Raw genomic sequence first — 22,777 nt, 5'->3', positions numbered from 1 at the left:
AAAGTGGCGGACGACGATTCACCACAAGTTTAAACGGGATTGGAGATCTATATTTTGCTATCTTTTGTATTAGAACTTTAATATTTTGTAAATGTAATCTTGTTTATTTTGTAAAACTTTAGTATAATTTGTATAATGTTGTAAATTATAGACTATTGACTTCAGCTGTATTTCATGGACTGTAACTTGATGTAATTAAAGTGCATTCCTTGTAAAGGATTATAAAACTAGGTAGTGGACTGGTGTCTCCATGTTTTGAATGAATTGAAGGAACAGAACTCTTTTTATATGTATGTTGTTGATTTTGGGAATGTTGTATCTTATTTGCAAACATGATAGATTAGTTTTAAGGCCAAGTGAGGCCATTTCATTTTATATGCATTTCAACAAGTTGTAGTAGGACCCTTTGCCAATTTTTTTTTTTTTTTTTTTTTTGGTACCATCAACCGGTATCATTTTGGGTCGTTACACCTTTCCCAATTTTAGTCATTTTAATTTGGATACAAATATCAATGTAAATTAACTTAGATATATTATTTTAATTTATGAATAAACCATGAATCAAAGAAGTGCAGGTACCATATGTGTAAGAATCTGGACTACACCCATGATTGGGCATCTCATGAAAAATCCGAAAAACAACATCTAGTGTTCCCAATCTAGTTTCAGTTTCTTCTTTAAATCAATCTAATTAAATTATTATAAAATTGATTAATATTATGAATATAAATTTTTAAAAATCAATCCAATGAAATTATTATGAAATTGATTTTGAATCATGATACACAATTTAGCTGATTAAGCCAACATTATAAATCCACTACAATATGATTACTTAATATATCTCATATAATGTTCATAGTATGATGTCATCATTTTTCTCTATTTTTTACTTCTTTTTTTTTCCCTTTTCCTCTGCGTTCCATCATTTTAGGAATTGAATTGATTGGAGACACTAAAACATTAGTTAGCATGAAGTATATAATTAGCTTTACCAATCATAAGCCTCAATTAAATATCCAACAATATATTAATATAATTTCACAATATGTTTAATATATGCCTCAATAAAACATTCAACTAAATGGAAAATGAAACAAAAAAAGTCAAAGCCTACGTTATTTATGGGCCTAGTTGGTCTCAACTCATTTTTGGCCTCATACATTTCATATTAGCTAGCCAATAGTAGTTTTGGCATTATATTTCTTGTAGTTAGTTGACTTTTGACGTTTGACCTTTTTTACAGTTAATTAACGAAAGGGGGTGTAAGGGCAAAAGTTAACCAAACCATGGGAGGTTTAGGCCTTTTTTTTTCCACTAGTTTAATCTTTGAGCAATATAAACAAACCTGAGGGGTGCCATAGCATTTAACTCTTGTTTTTTTATACAGCCTTTTTGCACTTTACCCTTTTTTATTACCAGTTTCTATGCCCTTCATACTAGCCTCCTTTTAACATATTTGTTTCAATAATATATTTTCCACGTTACCTAGGGAAAATTTTTTTATTTTAGTAACTCAATAACACTGCTTATTAAAAGATAAAATGTATTGCACTTTGCCTTCCATTTCTGTAGGTTTTTTATGTTCAACATCTTATTGAAATATATACATTTAACTCTATGAACCTCGGCTTTTGATGGTTAATTTTATTGTAGTTTTTTTGGCAAACTTGATTTTATTTTTTTTTTTTGTTGGCGCTTGAGTTCATTTCTTATGCTGCATCTACTTTTTAGGACTTTGAAGATTAGTGTGTTTGTCTTTCAGTCTTTCATGTGCTTTGGGTTAACACTTTACACAGCTTTTTCTACATGAAAAGTCGCTCCAGAGTCATGTACAGAAAATATATATATATATATATATATAATTATGGGCAAAGGGCACAGATTTTTTACATTCAACACTTAAAAGTTCGGTACCTAAAATTTCCAATTTTATCAAACAGCACCTTAATATTATGAGCAAAAGGGCACACAAATTACTTCCTTTAATTAATTAGTATAACATTATTTGGCATGAAACAATATAATCTAATTCCATCAATGGCACAAAAGCATGGAATTCGATGATCCAGCTTGCAATGACGAAGCTAAGAGTCCAAAATTTAAGTGTTCTCAGCAGAAATGCTTTCCAATAGTGATTCGCATGCATCTTCAAGTAGATCCAAAACCTGCCACCAGATTAAATTGCATAAGCCAAGAATCATCGGAAAAGAGTGAATATAATAGATCTAATTTTGTTACTCTGATGTATCAGATAAATCACAAATTCTGGAACATCTTCACGTTCTTACCATATCAGCTCAATAGAGCAGTTCAGCAATTTCATAAGCAAGCACACGAAGGCTCTGGTATCCATGTACCAGAGTACATGTTTATTTTGTAGCAGATATAAAATGTAAGCAAACGAAGGCTCTGGCAAAATTACCTGGTATTTTCACGGTAGATTAAATGGACTGAAAACACATTATTTTGTTCAGTAAAGCCTTGAGATACTTGTGGGAAAGCAAGTTTCAACAAAGACACTTTATTTTAAGTTATCAAGATAGTGTTTTATATATTATGGAAAGGTTATAAATTCCGGAATGTTCTCTAATCTAGAATTTCAAGCACCTTAATGCTCTAAAATTATACATTACAAAAGCAGATGATCAGAGGGGAGGTCTAAAGATAGTCAGTTGTTCAACGATTCCTGTTGCGAGAGCTGAGTTCAATGAATGTTTACCGTGTACATTTGTACAATATATGTTGGCAGCCTTTTGTTTCTGCCCATTTCTTGAAGGTATAGGTTGGTGAATATGACGAGATATTACACATGGTATGGAAGATGTAATGAACAGAGATAACATGGTAAAAAAGGGTATCCGAGGTACGAGCAAGGTGGAGAATAAGCCGACTCCACAAGAGAGAGAGAGTTGGGATAGTTTTAGTAGCTATTTGCCGTTTCAAGGTGGACTTGTAATGTAATTAACAGAGATATTTCACATAGTATGGAAGATGTAATGAACAGAAATAAGATGGTAAAAATGGGTATCCAAGGGACAAAACTTAATAAATTACAAGAATATTCTCAAAACTTAATAAATTCAATCATTGATGCAAACACGGTTTTGCACCTCGTTGTTGTGGTAGTTCTAAGTCTAACTTGTAACCATGACTCTTGCGCCATAATGAAATAGTAGTTCCAACTTATAACCATTTGGAAACATCAAAATGGGGTAACCCATATAGGTCAAAATTCTTCAACATCTTTAAATGACTTTTAACAAAGAGTTCTATAGACTTCTCATCTTTATAAGTTAAATATGACCCACCATAATAAAATAAATATAAGCGTTTAAAAAACTCTAGGCAATATGTTTTAAAAGAATCCATAACAAAACCCATAAATGAACCAACTTGACGAAACTTCATTATGCAAGGCTACCAAATTAGTTTAACATATGCCAAATAAAGGCTTCAGCCTTCAAAACATGGGACCGCTCATAAAGGTCAAGGTCTAGGTAATGGAATACATTATAGGCAACCAGATACAAACAAAATTAGGCCCCGTTTCTATTCGGTAAGATACTTTTGGGCTCCCACTAAAACATGCAACAGGGTGTCCTTTACTAAGAATGCCTATGATCTCCACATGTGATGCATCTCAAGTGACAAAAGAACTTTTAAAAAGTTTGAAGGTGTAAGAAAGAAATTTAATTTTTTTGTATAATGAGGGTATCCCAGATGTACTTCACTGTCTTGCTGTTTTAATGATATTGTCCATCCCATTCATGAAAAAAAAAAAAGAAAGAAAAAAAAAGAAACCTTGTTAAGTTGTATATGTTTAAACAAACTAACCGTTCCTGGTCCAAATGGTTTCCCTGCTAGGTTCTTTCAAACCTATTGGCCTATAGTGGACATGGATTTGATGCTTGCAGCTTAGCATTTCTTCATTCTTCTTTCTTGTCTATTGGAGCTGGTAGTACATTTATTACTCTAATTCCCGAGAAGCACAATGCAGTAAAGGTTAGTGATTTCAGGCCTATATCCTCGTGTAAATTTGTTTATAAATGTATCACTAAGATCATGGCCAATGGACTCTCATGTTTTGCACAAGTTGGTGGGAACTGAGCATTGTATTTATTAAGGGATGAAGGGCTTCAGATGCTATGATTATGGCTCATGAGTTGGTTAGAGATTTTAATTGTTGTAGATACCATACTCTAGCTATGAAGATTGATCTCAAGAATGCTTATGATTCAATAGATTGGGACTTTTTGCTGGCTTTGTTGCAAAACTATGGTTTTGGGAATAGATGATTGGTTGGGTTTCTAACTTGCTGAATTCTACAAGGTATTAAATTCTCTTGAATGGTTCTCCTACTGGTTTCTTTTAACCTAGTAGAGGTTTGACGCAGGGTTGCCCTTTGTCTCCTCCAATGTTGTTCACGTTAGTGACAAAGTATATTTCTACTTTGTTAGCAAGGGAAGTGAATCACGGCTCTGTGGTTCTCTCAGATTCTGCTAGGAAGGAAAATTCTAAGCTTTGTCACATATTTTTTGCTGATGATTTACTCCTAGTTTGTAAGGCATCTTTGTCATATGCTATGGTAATATCCAGGTTATCTTCTTTTGAGGCTCAATCTGGCTTAGTAGTCAGTAAGGAGAAGAGTTGTGCCTTTTTCTCTAAAGCTGTGAGGAGGAAGAATGCTATTAGAGCCATTCTGCAGTGTAGAACAGACAATTTTCCTCTCAAGTATCTTGGCTTGCCTTTGTGTTCACGACGCTTAAAAAGGGGGAATTGTATTGACTTGCTTGATGAAAAAGCTAGTAAAATCACTAGCTGGAATACTAAATTAATTTCAGTTGCAGGGAAGGTTGAATTGTTGAGGGCTATGATTACTCCTATTATCTGTTATTGGTGTGCTGTCTATAATTTTCCTGTTGCTGTGATCAATAAAATACAGAAAATGTAGTTCAACATGAAAGTACATGTGTACTCTCTTTTCCACGGTGATACACATCCCGATCATAAAGCCAAGGCCAACCAAGGAAAATATGTCACTTTGATAGAAAGAGCGTCACAACATAAAATATCACTAGAAGGATCACAAGAAAGAGAAACGAGACAATATTGAGTTATCAGAGTGGCAGTTATCTATGCAGGGTGCTTTGTGCAGTTTTGGGTGTGATTGGATTGACAGCTTGAGGTGCTCATCGTGGCTGCTAAGACAACATTCTGCAACTAACATTATTAACAATAAGCTTCTTAGCTTGTTTGAAAAATAGATGTGTGCTACAAATACCCTTCCCTCAGCTTTAGAGGCTGCATGGAAAGGCCTAACAACTGAGATGGATGAAATTTCTACTTCGTCCTCTTCTAAATCATTAGCATTCTAGGTCTTATAGACGAACAAATTTTCATTATCCTTACCTTCTTGTAAGGCTCTCGTTTTCCCTTTTACTTCCCTTGCTAGCCATAAGACCCTTTCTTTAGGATCAGCCATATTAAAAGAAGACAGTTCATATACAGTAGGTCAATTGAATGGCTGCATTGATGTTGCCCATGCACTGCGATTTCTGTCACTGAACATAGGTGCTATCTTCCAAGTTTGAAGTCAAGATTTCCTAGTAAATGGGTCCCAATATTCCTCCACTTTTAATGCACCATGGAATAAATATTTGAACCAATATGGTTGTTGCAGTATCGCAAATGAACTCCCTCCTTATATCAGAAATTAGGCCAGCCTTCAATCGAACAAGCTCTTAGCCTCTTACCATGGATCTTTACCACTGACTCCTAGTCTGCAGATTATTATTATTTTCATATATTCTACCATTTACATGCCGGCTTATTTTAGATTAATATGTTGATAGCATAACTTGTCCTGAAAATTGGTTAGCATGTATTTCGTGTGAAACTTGGCATTGATTTCTTGCCAAATGCCAATTTAGCAGCTGTCTAAACCTCCTCATGTCTCATTCAGTGCCATTCCACTGAACTTTCGCTAAGCCCACAAGTGACATCCTAACAAAAACATTAAATTATGTCAGAGTATGTAACTAAGAAGCATGAAAATAGATACGGGACACGGATACGACATGACAAATCCAAAACAAAAAGGGCGAATAATAAATAAATAACTATATATATATATATATAGTTATTTATTTATTATTCGCCGTGTTTGTTATATATATGATTTTGTACTTTAAGAAATTAAGAGAGTTTATTTTTATTAAACTAATCTAAGAAACACGGAAACAAACACGACACGAATACGCCAAAACGTCAAGTAGGTCACCGACACGGCTAATTTAAATATAAATTTTCATTTATATATCTATAGTATCAGAAAAATTCTCTAATAATGGAAAGTTTTTCTTACACTATATCGAATGACTCCTTCCTTTCTTTACACATGTATATATATGTCCCCTGTTGGTTGAACTAAATTCTATTGCTCTGGCTATATTCTCAGTTACGGCCCTCTCAGCCAATAGCCCGGCCCAATTATCAATTGAAATGGATTCTACCTTCTCGCATTGGGCCAATCTTCCTTGGACTAGGGTCTTTGGGCTTGGTCTTTGGAGGTGGGCCGCGTACACGTACCTTATATCTGGTGACGTGTATACACGGTCATGTATCTACCCCTTCATCTTGCCCTCTAATTACCCCTCATTTATGAGGGGTAATTAGTCTTAGAGAACGTATATCTAATGACGGCTAATAATATATACGAAGTAGGCTGGCTCGATTTCTAGGGTGTGGTGGTTGCGTCATTACTTTAACGCTCTGACTTCCTTAATCGTGGTGTGTGGCCCTTATTTAAGGGCCCATCACATCAACTTTTTGGAGCTTTGTACATCTTCCTTGTTGTTTGCTACTTCAAGAGTTTTTTTGCCCTCTGGTTTTCTGAATCTCTCTTCTCCAGTGAACTTTAACTGTCTACTGTGCTTTTCTAGTGATCCAACCTTTCTCATTCGTAAAGTGTGCTCCGGTTAGTTTGGCTCCTTTCGCGAGGTTATTTCTTCCCTATGTCATTTTGGTTTCAGTTTTTTCCCCTTTTTCTTTCTCTTTCATCTCCGGTGGGATCCTCTAGGTTTCTCTTTGTGTCTTTCCATGGTAGTTGACTTGGATGTCCTCCATATTCTCTGTCAATTACACGATGATGCCTTTCTTAGGCATTACCCTCCAAATGCTAACTTTGAAATTTGGGAAGGGTTGGCTACCAGCAAAATGGTCTTTTCTGCTGTGTATTTAGAATTTTTAGGTTTCCCTTCCATCCTCTATATCATGTTGTATTCCACAAATTGAAACTTGCACCTCTGCAAGTCAACCAAAATTTCTTTAGGATAATTTATGTACTTCTGGTCTTGAACCAGAGTAGGCGTCTAAACCTAACCCTTCTCGATCTGCTCTTTCGCTATAAGATAGCCAGGATCCGGCTCACAAGCCGTTTGAGTCAAACGAGTTATCGTTATCATTTCTTTCTCATTCCTGGGTGTGTGATCTGTATTGACAATCCTAATTCGGAGAAGGGATGGAGGGACGATTGTGTCGTTGTTAGAGGGAATTGGACAGTTAGGGCTTTTGATCATTTCCCAATCCCTAGCCAGTTTGAGGAATGTCCTCTTCGTGCCTATTGTCCTTACAAAAATCACAAATATGAGTGTGTCTGTGACACTTTGCTTCCTCGCTTCTACAGGTTTGTTTGTCATTGCATTGGTGTCCAGACTAACTTGTTGGATTACTCCATCTGCAATGAGAGGCTTAGCTACTTGAGACAGAATGTGTGGTGTCGCTTGCCATCCTCTCCGTTCCTTCTTATCCCATAATTTATCAGGAATAGCGTTCGAAGCGGCTTTTATGGACAGTTATCAGATCCCTTCATTTAATAGGAGGGCTGCTCCCCATGGCACAGTAGTTCAGGGTGAGCAATCGCGGATCTCAACCACAACAAACTCCCCAAACCCAGCAGATCAACCAGAACAGGTCCCGAGAAAAGAGAACCATCTAGGAGAGTGGTCCTGAGGATGACGATCACGTTTCTGTGGCTCAGAGGCATAGGGTTCAACCTCAAGCACCTCCTTCAAGCTCTGCTCAAGGTGCCCAGGAGGCTGGATCTTCATCTGGCAACCCGCAACGCCTAATCACTCCATGTATGCCTCAGTTGTCAAGGGAGATGGGACTTTCATCACAACTGGTGACACTAAGTTTCTGAATGGGCCCAATGCCCTAGCCTACTACAAGAATATGTGGAGTCCCATGGACATCCATATTCAGAGTAACTTTGATAGAAGAGAGATGTTTTCTCGCTTCCCAGTTAGCGCTATGGAGGTTTGACCTTCAGTCTTTTTTCTTTCATTTTCCCTGATTTTATTTTCTGTCTCATTCTTATTACTTCAGCGTCCTCTCGTGTACTTGCAGACGCTATTTGGGATTGCCACGATGCAGAAGACGATTGAGAGTGGGGATAGGATGATTGCTAGCCTCACATCTCAGCAAAGGAAGATGTCAGAGGAGCATATGTAGGTAAAAGCCCACTGTGCTGAGCTTGATCGGTAGCGAGCAGAGGAAGAACAGAGACGGGCTGATTTGGAGACAATAATTGAGGTGGAGAGAGTAGCTCGTGCAGCTGCTGATAAAAAGTTGGAGGATGCTGCAGGTGAAAGGGCCTATCTGATTGACCTGATCGTCAGGGCCAACACCATGTTAGCTCGTTTCACTCAAGTGGCAGCTATGAGATATGCAAATGGCTACAGAGATGGGTTTCTGGACTACCCTTGCCCGCTAGTCCAGAAAGGGCATTCAATGGTCCAAACACCTGTGATGCTGAACTTCAAATTAATCCTCCTGGCATTTACAAGGATCCACTTGCTGAGGAGGCTGAGGCGGTTTTCAGTGTGTGTGGACGCCTCCACATCTGCCAACGTGCCTGTTGGCTCCTCCTCTCAGATCTCTACACCTCTGGCTCCTACTACGACTCCATCTTCCATTGCTTCTGTCAAGCGTGTTGGAGAAGCTTCCTCGACTCCAAGCGTTGAGGCCACTGAGGAGAACCAAATGAATCTGGACGCCCCTCCTCGCCAGGTTGATGATCAGGAGTAAGGGTTACTCTTTTTTTATTATTATTTCCTTTATCTTGTAAAGCGCTTATTTTGTGCAAACTTAATCCCTGTGACGTGGACAATTTTTTGAACTTACATAAAAATGCTTTACACATATATGTTTATCAAATGTTCTTGTACTTTCGTTATTAGTTAATGTCAAATCTCTGGCGTTCGGCATTGATTGCCATGCGCCACTTAACCGTTCTTGAAATAATATCAAGCCTTTGGCGATTGGCGTCGATTGCCATGCCCCACTTAACTTTTTTGAGATAATTTCTAAGTCTTTGGCGTTCGGCATCGATTACCACATGCCACTTAACCTTTTTGAAATAACATCAAGTCTTTGGCGATCGGCATCGATTGCCAAGTGCCACTTAACTTTTTTGAGATAATTACTAAGTCTTTGGCGTTCGACATTGATTGCCACGTGCCACTTAACCTTTCTGAAATAACATCAAGTCTTTTTGCGATCGGCATCGGTTGTCACGTGCCACTTAACTTTTTTGAGATAATTTCTAAGTTTTTGGCATTCGGCATCAATTACCAAGTGCCACTTAACCTTTCTGAAATAACATCAAGTCTTTGGCGATCGGCATCGGTTGCCACGTGCCACTTAACTTTTTTGAGATAATTTCCAAGTCTTTGGCGTTCGGCATCGATTGCCACGTGCCACTTAACCTTTCTGAAATAACATCAAGTCTTTGGCAATCGACATCGATTGCTAGGTGCCACTTAACTTTTTTGTGTTGCTCACTTTTGGTTTGCAAGAACCATTATATATGCATTGAGAATATAAAATGGATTTAATAAAGCGGATAAAATGTACTTATAACACCAGGCTCATCAGCCTTTGTTCCATGGCTTTGCATATAAGGAGACAAGGAAAACAACAAGGCCTTGCCTTTAAATTCTTAATAGTAGTACCTCTTTAAGTAAATAACGTTCCAGGGCTTCCCTACCTGCTTTCCGTTGGGCTCTTTGAGCCAATAAGCTCCCTTGCCGACTACCTGAGTGACCCTGAATGGCCCTTCCCAGTGTGGCTTCATCTTTGGAACAATACCTACCACTCTCTTAAGGACTAGTTCCCCTGGCCCAAAGGTTCTGTGCCCGACTGTTTTGTTGAAACTATTCATTAGAGTTTGCTAATATGAAGCCAGTCGAATGGCTGCAGCTTCCCTCTTTACTTCAAGCAGATCAAGACTGTGTTGGAGCAATTCGTCATTGCACTATGTATCCTAATTAGCACTCCTGAGGGTGGGTACCACCTGTTCGGTTAGGATTACAATTTCTGAGCCATATGCCATAGTGAAAGGACTTTCTCCGGTTGCCCTCCTCAGAGTGATCGGTAGGCCCACAGGACATTTGGGACTTCGTCTAGCCACTTGGTCTTTTTGTCCCACAATTTCTTTTTTATGCAATCGAAAATGGTATTGTTTGTTATTTCAGCTTAGCCATTTCCCTTGGGGTGGCTCACTGCTGCTAACTTTTAATTTATCCCATGCTTGTCAAGGAGCTTCTTCACGTGTTGGTTGTCCAGATTTTTGCCATTGTTCATGACGATTGACCTGGGACCCCGAAACGGCATATAATATTGTTCTAAATGAAACGTCTCACATGATGTTGGTCACACTAGGATAGGATTCGACTACCACCCATTTGGTGAAGTAATCTATGGCCAAGAGTACGTACTTGTTTTGTGACCTGGCCTTGGGCAATGGTCCTACCACATCCATTCCCCATTGGCGAATGGCCATGGGTTTGCCATCACATGGAGATCCTTTGGAGGTTGGTGAATCAGTAGGCCGAACAACTGACATTTGTCACATTTCCTCAAGAATTTATCCGCGTCTCTCGCCATGTGAGGCTAGAAATATCCCTGGGTCATTGCCTTGTGTGCTAACGATCTACCTCTAGTGTGCCACACCCCCTCGTGAATGGTACAGAGGATTTATTCGGCTTCCGAAGGAGTTATGCATTTCAAGTAAGGTCCCGAAAAGGATTTTTTGTAGAGTTAACCATGGATAACTGCATAACTAGCTGCTTTCATTCTGATCTTTCTGGCCTCTTCTTTTTGCTCTGGCAACATCCTTCTACACGATCGTCCCTCCATCCCTTCTCCGAATCAAAATTGTCAGTACAGATCACACGCCCAGGAATGGGAAAGAAATGATAACGATAATTCGTTTGGACCCGAACGGCAGTGAGCCGGATCCTGGTTATCTTATAGCAAAAGAGGAGATTGAGAAGGTTAGGTCCAGACGCCTCATCTGGTTCAAGACTAGAAGTACATAAATTATCCTAAAGAAATTTGGGCTGACTTGCAGAGGTGTAAGTTTCAATTTGTGGAGTATAGCGTGATATAAAGGATGGAGGGAAACCTAAAACTTCTAAATGCACACAAGAGAAGACCATCTCGCCGGCAGCTAACCCTTCACCAATTTCAAAATTAGCATTTGTTGGGTAATGCCTAAGAAAGACATCATTAGGTATTTGACACCGAATATGGAGGACATCCAAGTCAACCACCATGGAAAGACACAAGCAGAGACCCAGAGGATACCACCGAAGATGAAAGAGAAAGAAAAAAGGGAAAAAACAGAACCAAAAATGACAAAGGGAAGAACTAACCTCGCGAAAAGAACCAAACTACCCGGAGCACACTTTACGAATTAGAAAGGTTGGATCACCAGAAAAGCACAATAAGCAGTAGTTTTTCGCCGAAGAAGAGAGATTTAGAATACTATAGGGCAGAAAGACTCTTGAAGCAGCAAGCAACAAGGAAGATGTATAAAGCTCCAAAAAGTTAATGTGATGAGGGCCCTTAAATAAGGGCCACACACCACGATCAAGGATGTCAAAGCATCAAAGTAATGACGCAACCACCACACCCCAGAAATCGAGCCAGCCTACTTCGTATATATCATCAGCCATCATTAGATACACGTTCTCTAAGAATAATTACCCCTCATAAATGAGCGGTAATTAAAGGGCAAGATGAAGGGGCAGATACATGACCCTGTATACACGTCACCAGATATAGGGTACGTGTACACGGCCCACCTCCACAGGCCAAGCCCAGAGACCCGAGTCCAAGGAAGATTGGCCCAACGCGAGAAGGTAGAGTCCATTTCAATTGATAACTAGGCCAGACTATTGGCTAAGAGGGCTACAACTGAGAATATGGCCAAAGCAATCGAAATTAGGTCAACCAAAAAAGGACATATATATACATGTGTAAAGAAAGGAATGAGTCATTCGATATAGTTTAAGAAAAACTTTCCATTAACACAGAGAGAAATTTTCTGATACTACAATATCTATTAAATGAGACAATTATAGAACTTTAATTGATTTATAAATTCTATATTAAAGTTAAATAAGTTAGAAGACGACAATATTCGAATATCAAAAGAATATGTTATATTATATATGATATTACAATCTTATCTTGTCATTATAATAATGTTTTCGCTCCTTTGAGGTTGAACACTTTAATGGATGTTCATAATGTTGTTTCCACGATTGTCGTGTGTTTGTTTTATATAAGACGAAAAGTATAGGATGTGTTGGTCAAGTGTCCGGAATGTGTTGATAAAGTGTCCGACATGTATCGACTAAGTGTCCAAGATATGTCGGTAAAGTGTCCGAAATAATAAAATTATTTTTAAATAATGGGCACGGCCATGAAGTGTCGGACACGTGTTTAGGAGTGTCCATGGAGTGTCGGTGTTTGACATGGTGTCGGATACGAACATGGCACCTCATAGAAGTGTCCATACTTCTTAGAAACTAATAATGGAAAATATATATATATATATATATATATATATATATATATTGTGTTTTGCTGGGGAAAAAAAAAAAGAGTGATAGAAAGACCATTTTTTTTTTTTTTTTGATAAGTAAAAAATATATTAGAAAAACGTTCAAAAGGGGAACACATCCCTAATACACAAAAACGAGAGACCAAAAGCCAAACCTACGGACCAACAGAGTCCAATAGAACTAAAAAAATCATCAATCGATGAGCAAGCGCTGCCTCTAACATAACAGAAAAGAAAGCAAAGAATAAGAGACTTAAGGTTTGCAAAAGACGATTCCTTCCCTTCAAAATTTCTGTTATTTCTCTCTCTCCAAATACACTACCAAACACAGCGTGGGGTGACCTTCCAAAAATCACGAGCATGACCAGTAACAGGGCATCTTCTCCAAGCGTCGATTAATTGAAAAGAGTGCTTAGGCATTACCCACTAAACACCAAAAATACTAAATATGAGATTCCAACAATCAGATGCAATAGGACAATGCAGAAGAAGATGGTCCGCGAACTCGCCATCAATTTTACAGAGGCAGCACCAGTTAACAATGGTATTACCTCTCTTACGCAGATTATCCAATGTTATAATTTTTCCCCAAGTAGCAATCCAAACAAAGAAGGCGACTCTAAGAGGAGCTTTAGAACGCCAAATACATTTCCATAGAAAATTATGACCAATAAAATTGGGCAAATACAAAAACATGGATCGAACTTCGTATCTACTATGAAGAGAGGGGGTCCACAAAATGTCATCACAACCTCTGCCAACATCTTTCTGTCCATACAACAAATCCAAAAAGACGCAAACTTCTGCTATCTCCCATTTCTGAAAAGAACGCCTAAAACGCACATCCCACGTAACTCCACTGTTATCAAGATGATTAACAGTCAATTACGTAAGCATGCTTATTCTGGACGATGCAATAAAGACAAGGAAAGGAAAGAGACAACAACTGATCACCACACGATAGGTCTTCCCAAAATCTAACCTTCATACCATTACGAACCTTAAACCGAATATGGGTGGAAAACACATCCCAACCTTTCCGAATGAACTTCCAAACACCAACGCCACCGGTAATAGAAACAGGAAGAGAGGACCAACCTCCACTCTCCTCCCCAAAACGACACGAGATAACTCTTCTCCATTGTCAATGACACTCTTTACCGAACCTTCATAACCACTTCCCCAATAAAGCTTTATTAAAAGGGACCAACTTCCGAATACCTAGACCATCAAACTTCAAAGGTTTGCAAACCTACTCCCAATTAACAAGATGATACTTAAACTCCTCTCCTTTTCCACCCCAAATAAAATCTCTCTGAATTTTTTCGATCCGTTCAGCAACAGAGCACGAGATTTGAAACAATGATAAAAAATATGTGGGAAGGGACGGGAGGGTACTCTTAAATAAAAGTGACCTTCCCCCCTTTCGAAAGATAATGTTTTTTCCACCACGCCAATCTTTTTTCATACCTGTTAATCACTGGATCCCAAGTCCCCACTCTCCTGGAGGAGATTCCAAAAGGTAATCCCATATAAGGGAGTGGAAAAGCACCCACTCCACACCAAGAACAACAGCTAAGGAGGAAATATCAGAGACATCCCCCATTGGGACAAGCACACTCTTTCCATCATTAATCTTAAGACCAGACACTGCTTAGAAGCATGTAAGAATGCACCTCAAATACCTGAGTTGGGAAACATCAGCATCACAGAAAACCAAGGTATCATCTACAAACAACAAATGGGATATCTCAATCTGGTTAGCGACATCTCTGCCAACAATAAACCCCCTTATGTAACCCAGATCCTCTGCCTTTTTCATTAATCTACTCAATCCCTCCATGACAATAAGGAATAGAAAAGACGACAAAGGATCTCCTTGTCTCAAAAAAATAAAGAAACAAAAAAGATTAGGGTTTTGTTAGAAAAAGAATTAGGGCTTAGTTAAAATAAAGGTAAGAGTCCATAGAAGACAAAAAAGTTCATAGAAACACGCTAAAAAAGGAAAAAGAGATACAAAAAGAATTTTGTTGTGAAAGGAAAAAAGAAGTATCTAGGGTTTGTGAAGAATAAAAAGAAGGAAGGAAGAAAAGAGGAGGGCGAAGAAGAGAGAATAGAGAAGAAAGAGAGAGACCATCTATTGGTAGCAAAGCTTGGTGGGAGAACAAAAGAGCAAAAGATGATCGTGCAAGAGTTTGAACTTTTGAACTAAATTATTTAAGCATAAATATCTGATTGTCTTAATATAAAATTGTTTTATAAAACAACTTTTAAGTAATTATGTAATGATCAAGTTATTAAACAACTCCTCATATTTACACTTCAACCCAACTTTTTTTCTAAATCTTTCTTAAAAATCCCCAAGAATGCCTTCCTTATCAATATAAATAAATTTCCCCAAGAATGGGACACGCATGTCGGACACGTACCCATGGTGTGTTGGACACGTGTCCACGGTGTGTCCGTGACTTGTCCAAATATTCAAAAATATATAAAAAAATTCAAATACACTGGCGTGTTCGACACAGATCCTTTACTCTTTTAGGTGTATCCTTACTTCCTAGGTATGTAATGAACAAAAACAAAATTATAATGACAAGATATGATAGTAATATTATAAATAGTTTCATCTTCTATTTATCTTAGTGTAGAAAATATAAATTTATGAAAATTCTATAATTGTCTTAATCAATAGATATATATACACAAAAATTTATATTTATATTTGTCGTGTCTGCACCTTGTCTATATCCTTTTTTAAAATTTGACATGTCGGCATATCTGTGTTGTATTGTATAAGATATAGTAGCGAGAGGGAGCCGAAATAAGAGAACCAAGATCTAGCCGAGATGAACCTGAAAGAAATTATCGAGGAGAGAGCCGAGGAGGGATCCGAGAGAGATTGTTTAGGCGAGAACTAAAATCACCGAGGAGAGATCGCCGAGAAGAGATTGAGATAAAGCTGAGATGGAATCAAGATCGGAGTCTGAATAAAACTATAAAAAAAAATTGAAGAGGGATCGATTTCCGCTCTGATACCATGTTGAAAAAGAGAGAGAGAGAGAGAGAATATATGAAAACTTATATGTTATTTAGTAATACAATAATATAATGGTGTTTATATAGGAGAAGCTACGGAAGTAGGTGAGTGGAGGACAAGAAAACCCTATACATGGTAATTCTATATACGGTAATGAGGGGTAGGTGACAACTCATACAATACTAACTGTACACGTGTGACAACTCATACAATACTGTACGACAGTTTCCTTTCTTATAATAGGAACATGTGTTGTTTTTATCTATAAATACTAGAGATATAAATGAGTTATTCATTTCATTCAAGCCTTTACACAATTCTCTCATTTTCTTTTTCTTTTTTTATATTTCTACTTGGTATCAGAGCCAACACCTTTCCACACCTTTCAGCAGCCTTGCTACTTGTGCGACATCTACCTTAGGCTGTTTGTAACATCGTGTGACGTTGCCTATACATTATTTTCTGTGTTGCTGTTTTGTTATCAAAAACAGGTATTTAGGTTTTACAATTTCTTTTTTAGTCTTCTAGGGTTGGGTAAATTGGGATAGTTGGTCTCCAACACCTAAAAGGGCTTGGGTAAAAAAAATTTAGAGGTTCCGGATATTAAGAAGGAAGCTCTCTGGCTATATGTAAGCGGGCAGTGCTCCTTAAAAAAAGTATGTATTTGGATTTTTTTGGGAATGGTCTGAGGAGACATTGTTAGTTGTTTACGGTCTAAGGAGACATGATTGGTTGTTTATGGTCTGAGGAGATATTGTTAATTGTTTATGATCTGAGTAGACATTTTTTATTTATTGATTGGCACTTCATTCGAGAGAATATCATCTCTGGTCAAATTTGCACTCCATTTGTCACAAGCTCTCAGCAGCTTACAGACATTCTTACAAAGGGCATTAGCAAGATTGTGTTTGAGAATGCATTGTCCAAGTTGAGCATTTCAAATATCCACGCACCAACTTAAGGGGGGAGTGTTGGCATATATGATAGCCACGATTTATGGAATGACTTACCATATTAGCAAAGATTTGATTATGCATATGTTAGCATATACGTTAGCCACGATTTATGGAATGACTTACCATATTAGCAGAAATTTGATTATGCTATAGAACATGCCATAGAATATGCTATGATTTGATTTAGATTTGATTTAGTTTCCTTTCTTGTAATATAAGCATGTGCTATTTTTATCTATAAATATTAGAGTTGTGAATGAGTGATTCATCTCATTCAAGCCTTTACACAATTCTCTCATTTTCTTCTTTCTATATTTCTACTATGACTTTTAAAGGAAACCTTTTTTTGACAAATATAATTTCATTAAAAGCATTCAAATAGGAGTGAGCCCCAAAAAACAACTACACAAAGAGCCCAACAAGGCCCACTATACTCTCATGTTATCCATGAAAACCACAAATTTCTCTACAGATTTACAACTTCTCATAAAAAAAATTACAACTACATAAAGAGCCTAACAAGTTGCATGCTTTCTCTTAAAGGCGTACTTAGTGCATGCGTCCTAGATGTGAGTAGAGCGCTTATCTGATATTGATATCACCCACCTAGGGTGAGTTCACACCTATGTTGGAACATATAGGTCAGCTTATAGCTCTCAATCATTTCAGCTCCAAGAATCTGGCCAACTAGAGTTACTCAATAGAAGAAGATAAAATGGTCGACTTTCTAAAGTATTGAAAATTTAATGGAGGAATCAGTGGAGGAAAATCTTTCAGTATTTGATGTTATTTCCTATTATTGAAGATTTGGTGCTACTAGGGGAATCAGTGGAGAAAATTCCTCCTTATTTCCTATTTTCTAATTCTTTTCATTCTCATAATTTCTTTTCCTATATAAAGGAGCCTCCACCATTGTATTGTGTATGAATTAAGAGAGTATTATAATAAACTGATGTAGCCCTTTGAGCTCTTTGTGTCGTGCATGTAGACCCTAGTGGCTGAACCACATAATATCTGTGTGTTCTACTTGTTTGATTTATCTTTTCACTTTGTTTTATGTTTTACAATATGGTATCAGAGCCTAATTTCTCTTCCTAGGTTCGGACCCCTATTTTGGGTTATTCCCTTAGCATTTGAAATGTTGCTAAGGGTTTCTCAGTACTATTTGTGACTCTCTTTGCTTCCGTTTTATACTTTAAAACATGGTATCAGAGCCTAATTTCTTTTACTAGGTTCAGACCCTATTTTAGGGTATTCCCTTAGCATCTGAAATGTTTCTAAGGGTTTCTCGGTATTATTTGTGACTTGTTTAGGCTGCCGGTTTGTTCGGCAGTAATGTTCTTCGCCTTTGCCATGTCTCCGGCAGATTTTATTGACTTGTTTGGGTTGCCGGTGTGTTCAGTAGCATTATCTTCGTCTTTGCTATGTCTCTTGCAGTTTTTATGAACTTATTTGGGCTGCCGGTATGTTCGGTAGCATTGTCCTCGCCTTTGCCGTCTCTCCGACAGTTTTTTGTTGACTTGTTTAGGCTGTCAGTGTGTTCGGTAGCATTGTTCTTCATCTTCTCTCTTCTCTCTCCATTATTCACACTTGTTGTTACTCATCATCTCAATGGAAAGTTGGGCATTCATGCTCCAACTTGAGAGGGAGTATTGAAGATTCAATGAAGGAATCAATGAATGAAAATCTTTCAACAATTGATGTTGTTTCTTATTATTAAAAATTTGGTGTTGCTAGAGGAATCAGTGGAGAAAAATCCTCCTTGTTTCCTATTTTCTAATTCTTTCCATTCTCATAATTTCTTCTCCTATATAAAGGAGCCTCCACCATTGTATTGTGTATGAATTGAGAGAGTATTATAATAAAATGATGTAGCACTTTGGGCTCTTTGTATCGTGGATATAGGCCCTAGTGGTTGAACCACGTAATATCTGTGTGTTCTACTTGTTTGATTTATCTCTTCACTTATGTTTTATGTTTCACAACAATTATCAATAAAGGAAACCTAGACCATGGGCTCATGATTTGGGAAGCACAAGGAGTTTCTTCCTTCCTGTAGCTAAAAGGTTCCAATAAATGTATTTTTGGGACTTGTATGAGGTACTTTTAAAGATATTCAGCCCCTCTTGAAGGCCGTTTTCGAGGAAAATCACCTAATTTTCATTGGCTATGCTGGCTGTTAAGGCATACCTTCAATGGGTTACCTGGAGATTTTCCTTGCCCATGGCTAATTAGTCTTTTGAAATGAAGCTCTCTCAGAGGATTATGGCTCTTCATGGGCATTGTATAAGGCTACAAACAAGATAAGCCAAGCCGAGCATTGAGTTGTTCGGTCTTGGCTCGGCAAGTCTAGTCATGTAGGCTAATCTAATATCACATGGACTCAAAATAAATTTTATATACATTTTTCACGAGCCCAAAATGAGCCCTTAAGCAAGCTTGGTCACAAACAACCGAGCGGAGCATAGAGATGTTTGAGTATCGCCGTTTTAATGAACACAAACTGAGTCCATGTTGAATCGAGCTCGAGTTGTTCATGAACAACCCGGTTTGTTTGCAGCCCTAATTGTATACCATCGGCTAGAGATGTTGAGTGAGGGCATGTTGAGATCAAGAAGTTGATATTCAGTGGTTCGGTATGCATATCAATGTTCCTTTAGATGTTCTTGTGCGAGAGATTCCCATAACACATGCTAGTTCCTCTCTTTTTTTCTTTTTCTTTTTTTTTGACGTCAATGAGAGGTAGCAAGGTGTTTGACATGGAACACTCTTCTTATCAGTTATCAAGACGAAACTTTTGGCAAGCTTAGATAAGAGCAGAGAGAGTTTGATGCTGCTGAGGTCTTATTCTGTAGAGTCGACGGGTCACTAAAGTCCACTATCTACATCAAAAGGGTGGGGAATTTAGTCGAGGAAGACGTTGTTGATTATTGTAGTTTAACTCTGCTCATGCTTATTATTACTATGATCATTCCATCTCCTTTCCAAGACGGTAAATTTGAAGAGCCCCATCGAGTATCTAGAGAGTTTGGCAATTCTGTTTGTGACAAAGGTACCATATCTTCTTTCTAAAGTCAAGGAAGCTAATTGCCTAATTCTGAGAGCTTATTTGGTTCTCTATCTACCTGATTTGATCTCCATACAACAAGATTGGATTAATTCTTCATCTACATCTTTATCCAAAAGAGGCTCATATTCTCTTGCCCTGATAAACCTAGGCGGGAAACATCAAATTACTTCTTACAATTAGTGGGTTACTATGCAACAATGGTGCTAATGTGCCCCTAAGGTCCCAACATGAAACATCTGTGAACCATAAGCAGCTTATGGTAAATTGCTATGCAAAGATGAATATTCAGATATTGTTCTTGATAGATTTTTACGGGTAAGAGAGGAAATAAGCATGTCGTACAAGTCTAAATTACAAAACCCGAGGCATCAACTTTTTACAATTAGCTGAAAACCAAGAAATCTACTTTTTAGATTTTTACAATATGTAACAATGTTGCTAATGTGCGCCTAAGGTCCCAACATGAAACATTTATGAGGCGTAAGTTTACATGATATATCCGGTGTGGAAGTAGGCCAACATTTCAATTGGAAAATAGGGGGTTTCCAAGTCCATGGCTAAGTACTTATTACTTCTTGGCTTGTAATGATATAAACCCTAATGTTGGTTTGGCTTTACTCAAGTCAATGGCATATTTCAATGCAGGTTTGCACCCAAGAGGATTCTTACTTTAGACCCGATGCTTCCTGGGGCACCAGGGCCAAGTTCTTACCCACTTGTGCCAACCCTTTGGGGTTGAGTCCTTTCTATAATGTTAATACATTGACTCAATGTTATCAAACGCGTCACATTTTTAGCTTCAAGAATTGTTCAGTCGTGTCAACATCCTAAAAATTCATGACACGGGACTCCAGCTCGTCAAACAAAGCTATGCCATATCATGATAATCCCATCTGTCTAGACCTTGGTGCTTCCACAAAAGAAGTGGAAGAACTAAAATTCAAGAGCACTGCAAAATATCATCCTTAGACGAAAATTATTTGAACAATTGGTAATTTAAAAAGCTGGTGTAATTGATCATGATCTAACATTTCATATTCCAACAGAGAACAGACAAGAAGGGTTAGTACCTTCTCAAAACCCTGGGGTCCACCATAGTAAGGATCTGGGACTTCGGTTTCATCATGCTTCTTACAATAGGAGCACATTAACCGGACCTGCACGATCAGTTCACAAATAGGATCAAACAACTAATAAGATCAAAAAGTCCACACTACACCGAGCAACACTATCACCCTTCTAGTAACCTTTTTATGTGCATCAGCAGGTAATGTCTCCCTAAATTTCCACCTCTCAAGAGCCCCAAGTATGTCATCTACATACAACATCAACACCCAGAAAAATTTAAACAAACAATAGACAGCACACGCAAATAAATCAATATTTATACTCGTAAATGACCATGTTATAGACCTCCATAAAATCCTACTCTCAAAAAAGGAGAAAAAAAAAAAAAATATATATATATATATATATATATATATACACACAGATTCATGTTTCCGGTACTCTCCATGTATCATATCACCTTTGTTTGTCTTGTCCATTGCAAGAATGAGATCAAAATCTATGAAATCTGACGGCTGTATCTGCCTGGATATCGAAGTTATCATGATACCGCGCCTTTTAGCGGCAGCCCTCATCCTTGGGTCTGCTTCATTACCCTTAAAAGCAACAATAACAAGAATGGAAAAAACCCAAATGAAATCATGATTCTTCCCACTACATAGCACTTGTTTTGGGCAGGAATTAAGCAACTCAATTACAAATAACAGAGTGCAAGACGATATAGTATGTGCACATTTATATTTTTATATCGATAGATATAAGACATGTATAGTATACCTCGTGGTAATTGATGGTTCCAGCAGAGTCAATCTTGAACTTGGAATCAAGGCCCCTTTTCTTGACTAGGTCTATGAAGACACCCTCAGCCGCTGGGCTTCTGCAGATGTTGCCCAGGCACACAAAGAGGACTGAGAAGGGCTTGATCTCTGTCTCTGGCTCTGTAGTTGATGGTGCGGAGGCCATTGAAGCTGCGATTGTGGGTCTTTGTCTGTGTCTTTGTAGAAGTGGAGAATTTGAACTTCGAGATGGGTATTGTTTTGGAGGAAGATGAATGACAAATGGGGATTCCAGAGAGAGGATAGTGGGAGGAGAATGGTGGCAGAATCGTAAGTATGGAATGGTTGGCACTCCACTGTACAATGCCCTCATCAGTTCTATCTTGAAATGGGGGATACTCTAGGCACTGACAAAATATTGGATCGAGGTCTGAAAAGTTTGTCACAAGGATTTAGTTGCTTAAAGGGTCCTAATGGGCCTGAGTTCCGATCCAACTTCAATATGGCTCAACCAGGTGTGGAGTGCTTCCCAACTTTGGAACGAATGAGGTGTCATGAATCCACTTCATCATCCATGCATCCTAAATGCAAAATGGTCATTCTCGTTGACCGTAAATTAGTACCCTGAGCCTAGGGCTATTTTGGTTGATTCCGAAGGAGAGTTGGAATTGATGCACCCAAATCTTTTCCCACCGCAGCACTGAGAAAATGTTTAACTGTCACGTTTTATTTTTATTTTAACTTAAAATAAAATAAATATTTTATTATAAAATTTTGAATTGTAATTAAAAATATATTTGATAATGTTTAAAAGTATTACAAGTCCGAAAAATATAGTATTTAGTTTTAAAATGTCATTCGAGGGGTTTTTTTAAAAAAAAATACTGATCGTTGTTACAGTACCAAAAGTTACAAACCGAAAACATATAAAAACATCAAATTAGTGTTTCA

At 37.8% G+C, this 22,777-nt stretch overlaps 1 protein-coding gene across 2 annotated transcripts; it reads right to left on the bottom strand.

Annotated features, from left to right (window-relative positions):
- Window positions 1-1,953: 1,953 nt before the first annotated feature.
- Window positions 1,954-22,372, bottom strand: LOC132306133 (uncharacterized). 2 transcript variants are annotated; one of them, XM_059803379.1, is made up of 5 exons: window positions 21,828-22,368; window positions 21,511-21,646; window positions 21,230-21,297; window positions 21,053-21,139; window positions 1,954-2,168 (listed from the first exon to the last, which is right to left on the bottom strand). In XM_059803379.1, exons 1-5 carry the CDS (start codon window positions 22,197-22,199, stop codon window positions 2,103-2,105), a joined length of 729 nt encoding a protein of 242 aa, XP_059659362.1. In that variant the 5' UTR covers window positions 22,200-22,368; the 3' UTR covers window positions 1,954-2,102. The 2 variants fall into 2 exon arrangements, with proteins under 2 accessions (XP_059659362.1, XP_059659363.1); XM_059803380.1 differs by lacking the exon at window positions 1,954-2,168 and adding an exon at window positions 5,096-6,006 and having other exon boundaries at window positions 21,828-22,372.
- Between the last annotated feature and the right edge of the window lie 405 nt (window positions 22,373-22,777).

Source organism: Cornus florida, unplaced genomic scaffold, assembly GCF_030987335.1.
Source record: "Cornus florida cultivar Cherokee Brave unplaced genomic scaffold, ASM3098733v1 CherokeeBrave_3.0.0_Hap2_Chr05, whole genome shotgun sequence".
Taxonomy (NCBI): Eukaryota; Viridiplantae; Streptophyta; class Magnoliopsida; order Cornales; family Cornaceae; genus Cornus; species Cornus florida.
This window is presented reverse-complemented; position numbering and strand designations above follow the sequence as displayed.

Bases quoted from the DNA above. Each gene is read 5' to 3' on its own strand.
- LOC132306133 (XM_059803379.1), bottom strand. From the start codon at position 22,199: ATGAGGGCATTGTACAGTGGAGTGCCAACCATTCCATACTTACGATTC. The intron at 21,647-21,827 runs GTATACTATACA...GTTGCTTTTAAG, and splicing joins GAACCATCAATTACCACGAG to GGTAATGAAGCAGACCCAAG. The intron at 2,169-21,052 runs GTACTAACCCTT...ATCTGGTGGCAG, and splicing joins GACCCCAGGGTTTTGAGAAG to GTTTTGGATCTACTTGAAGA.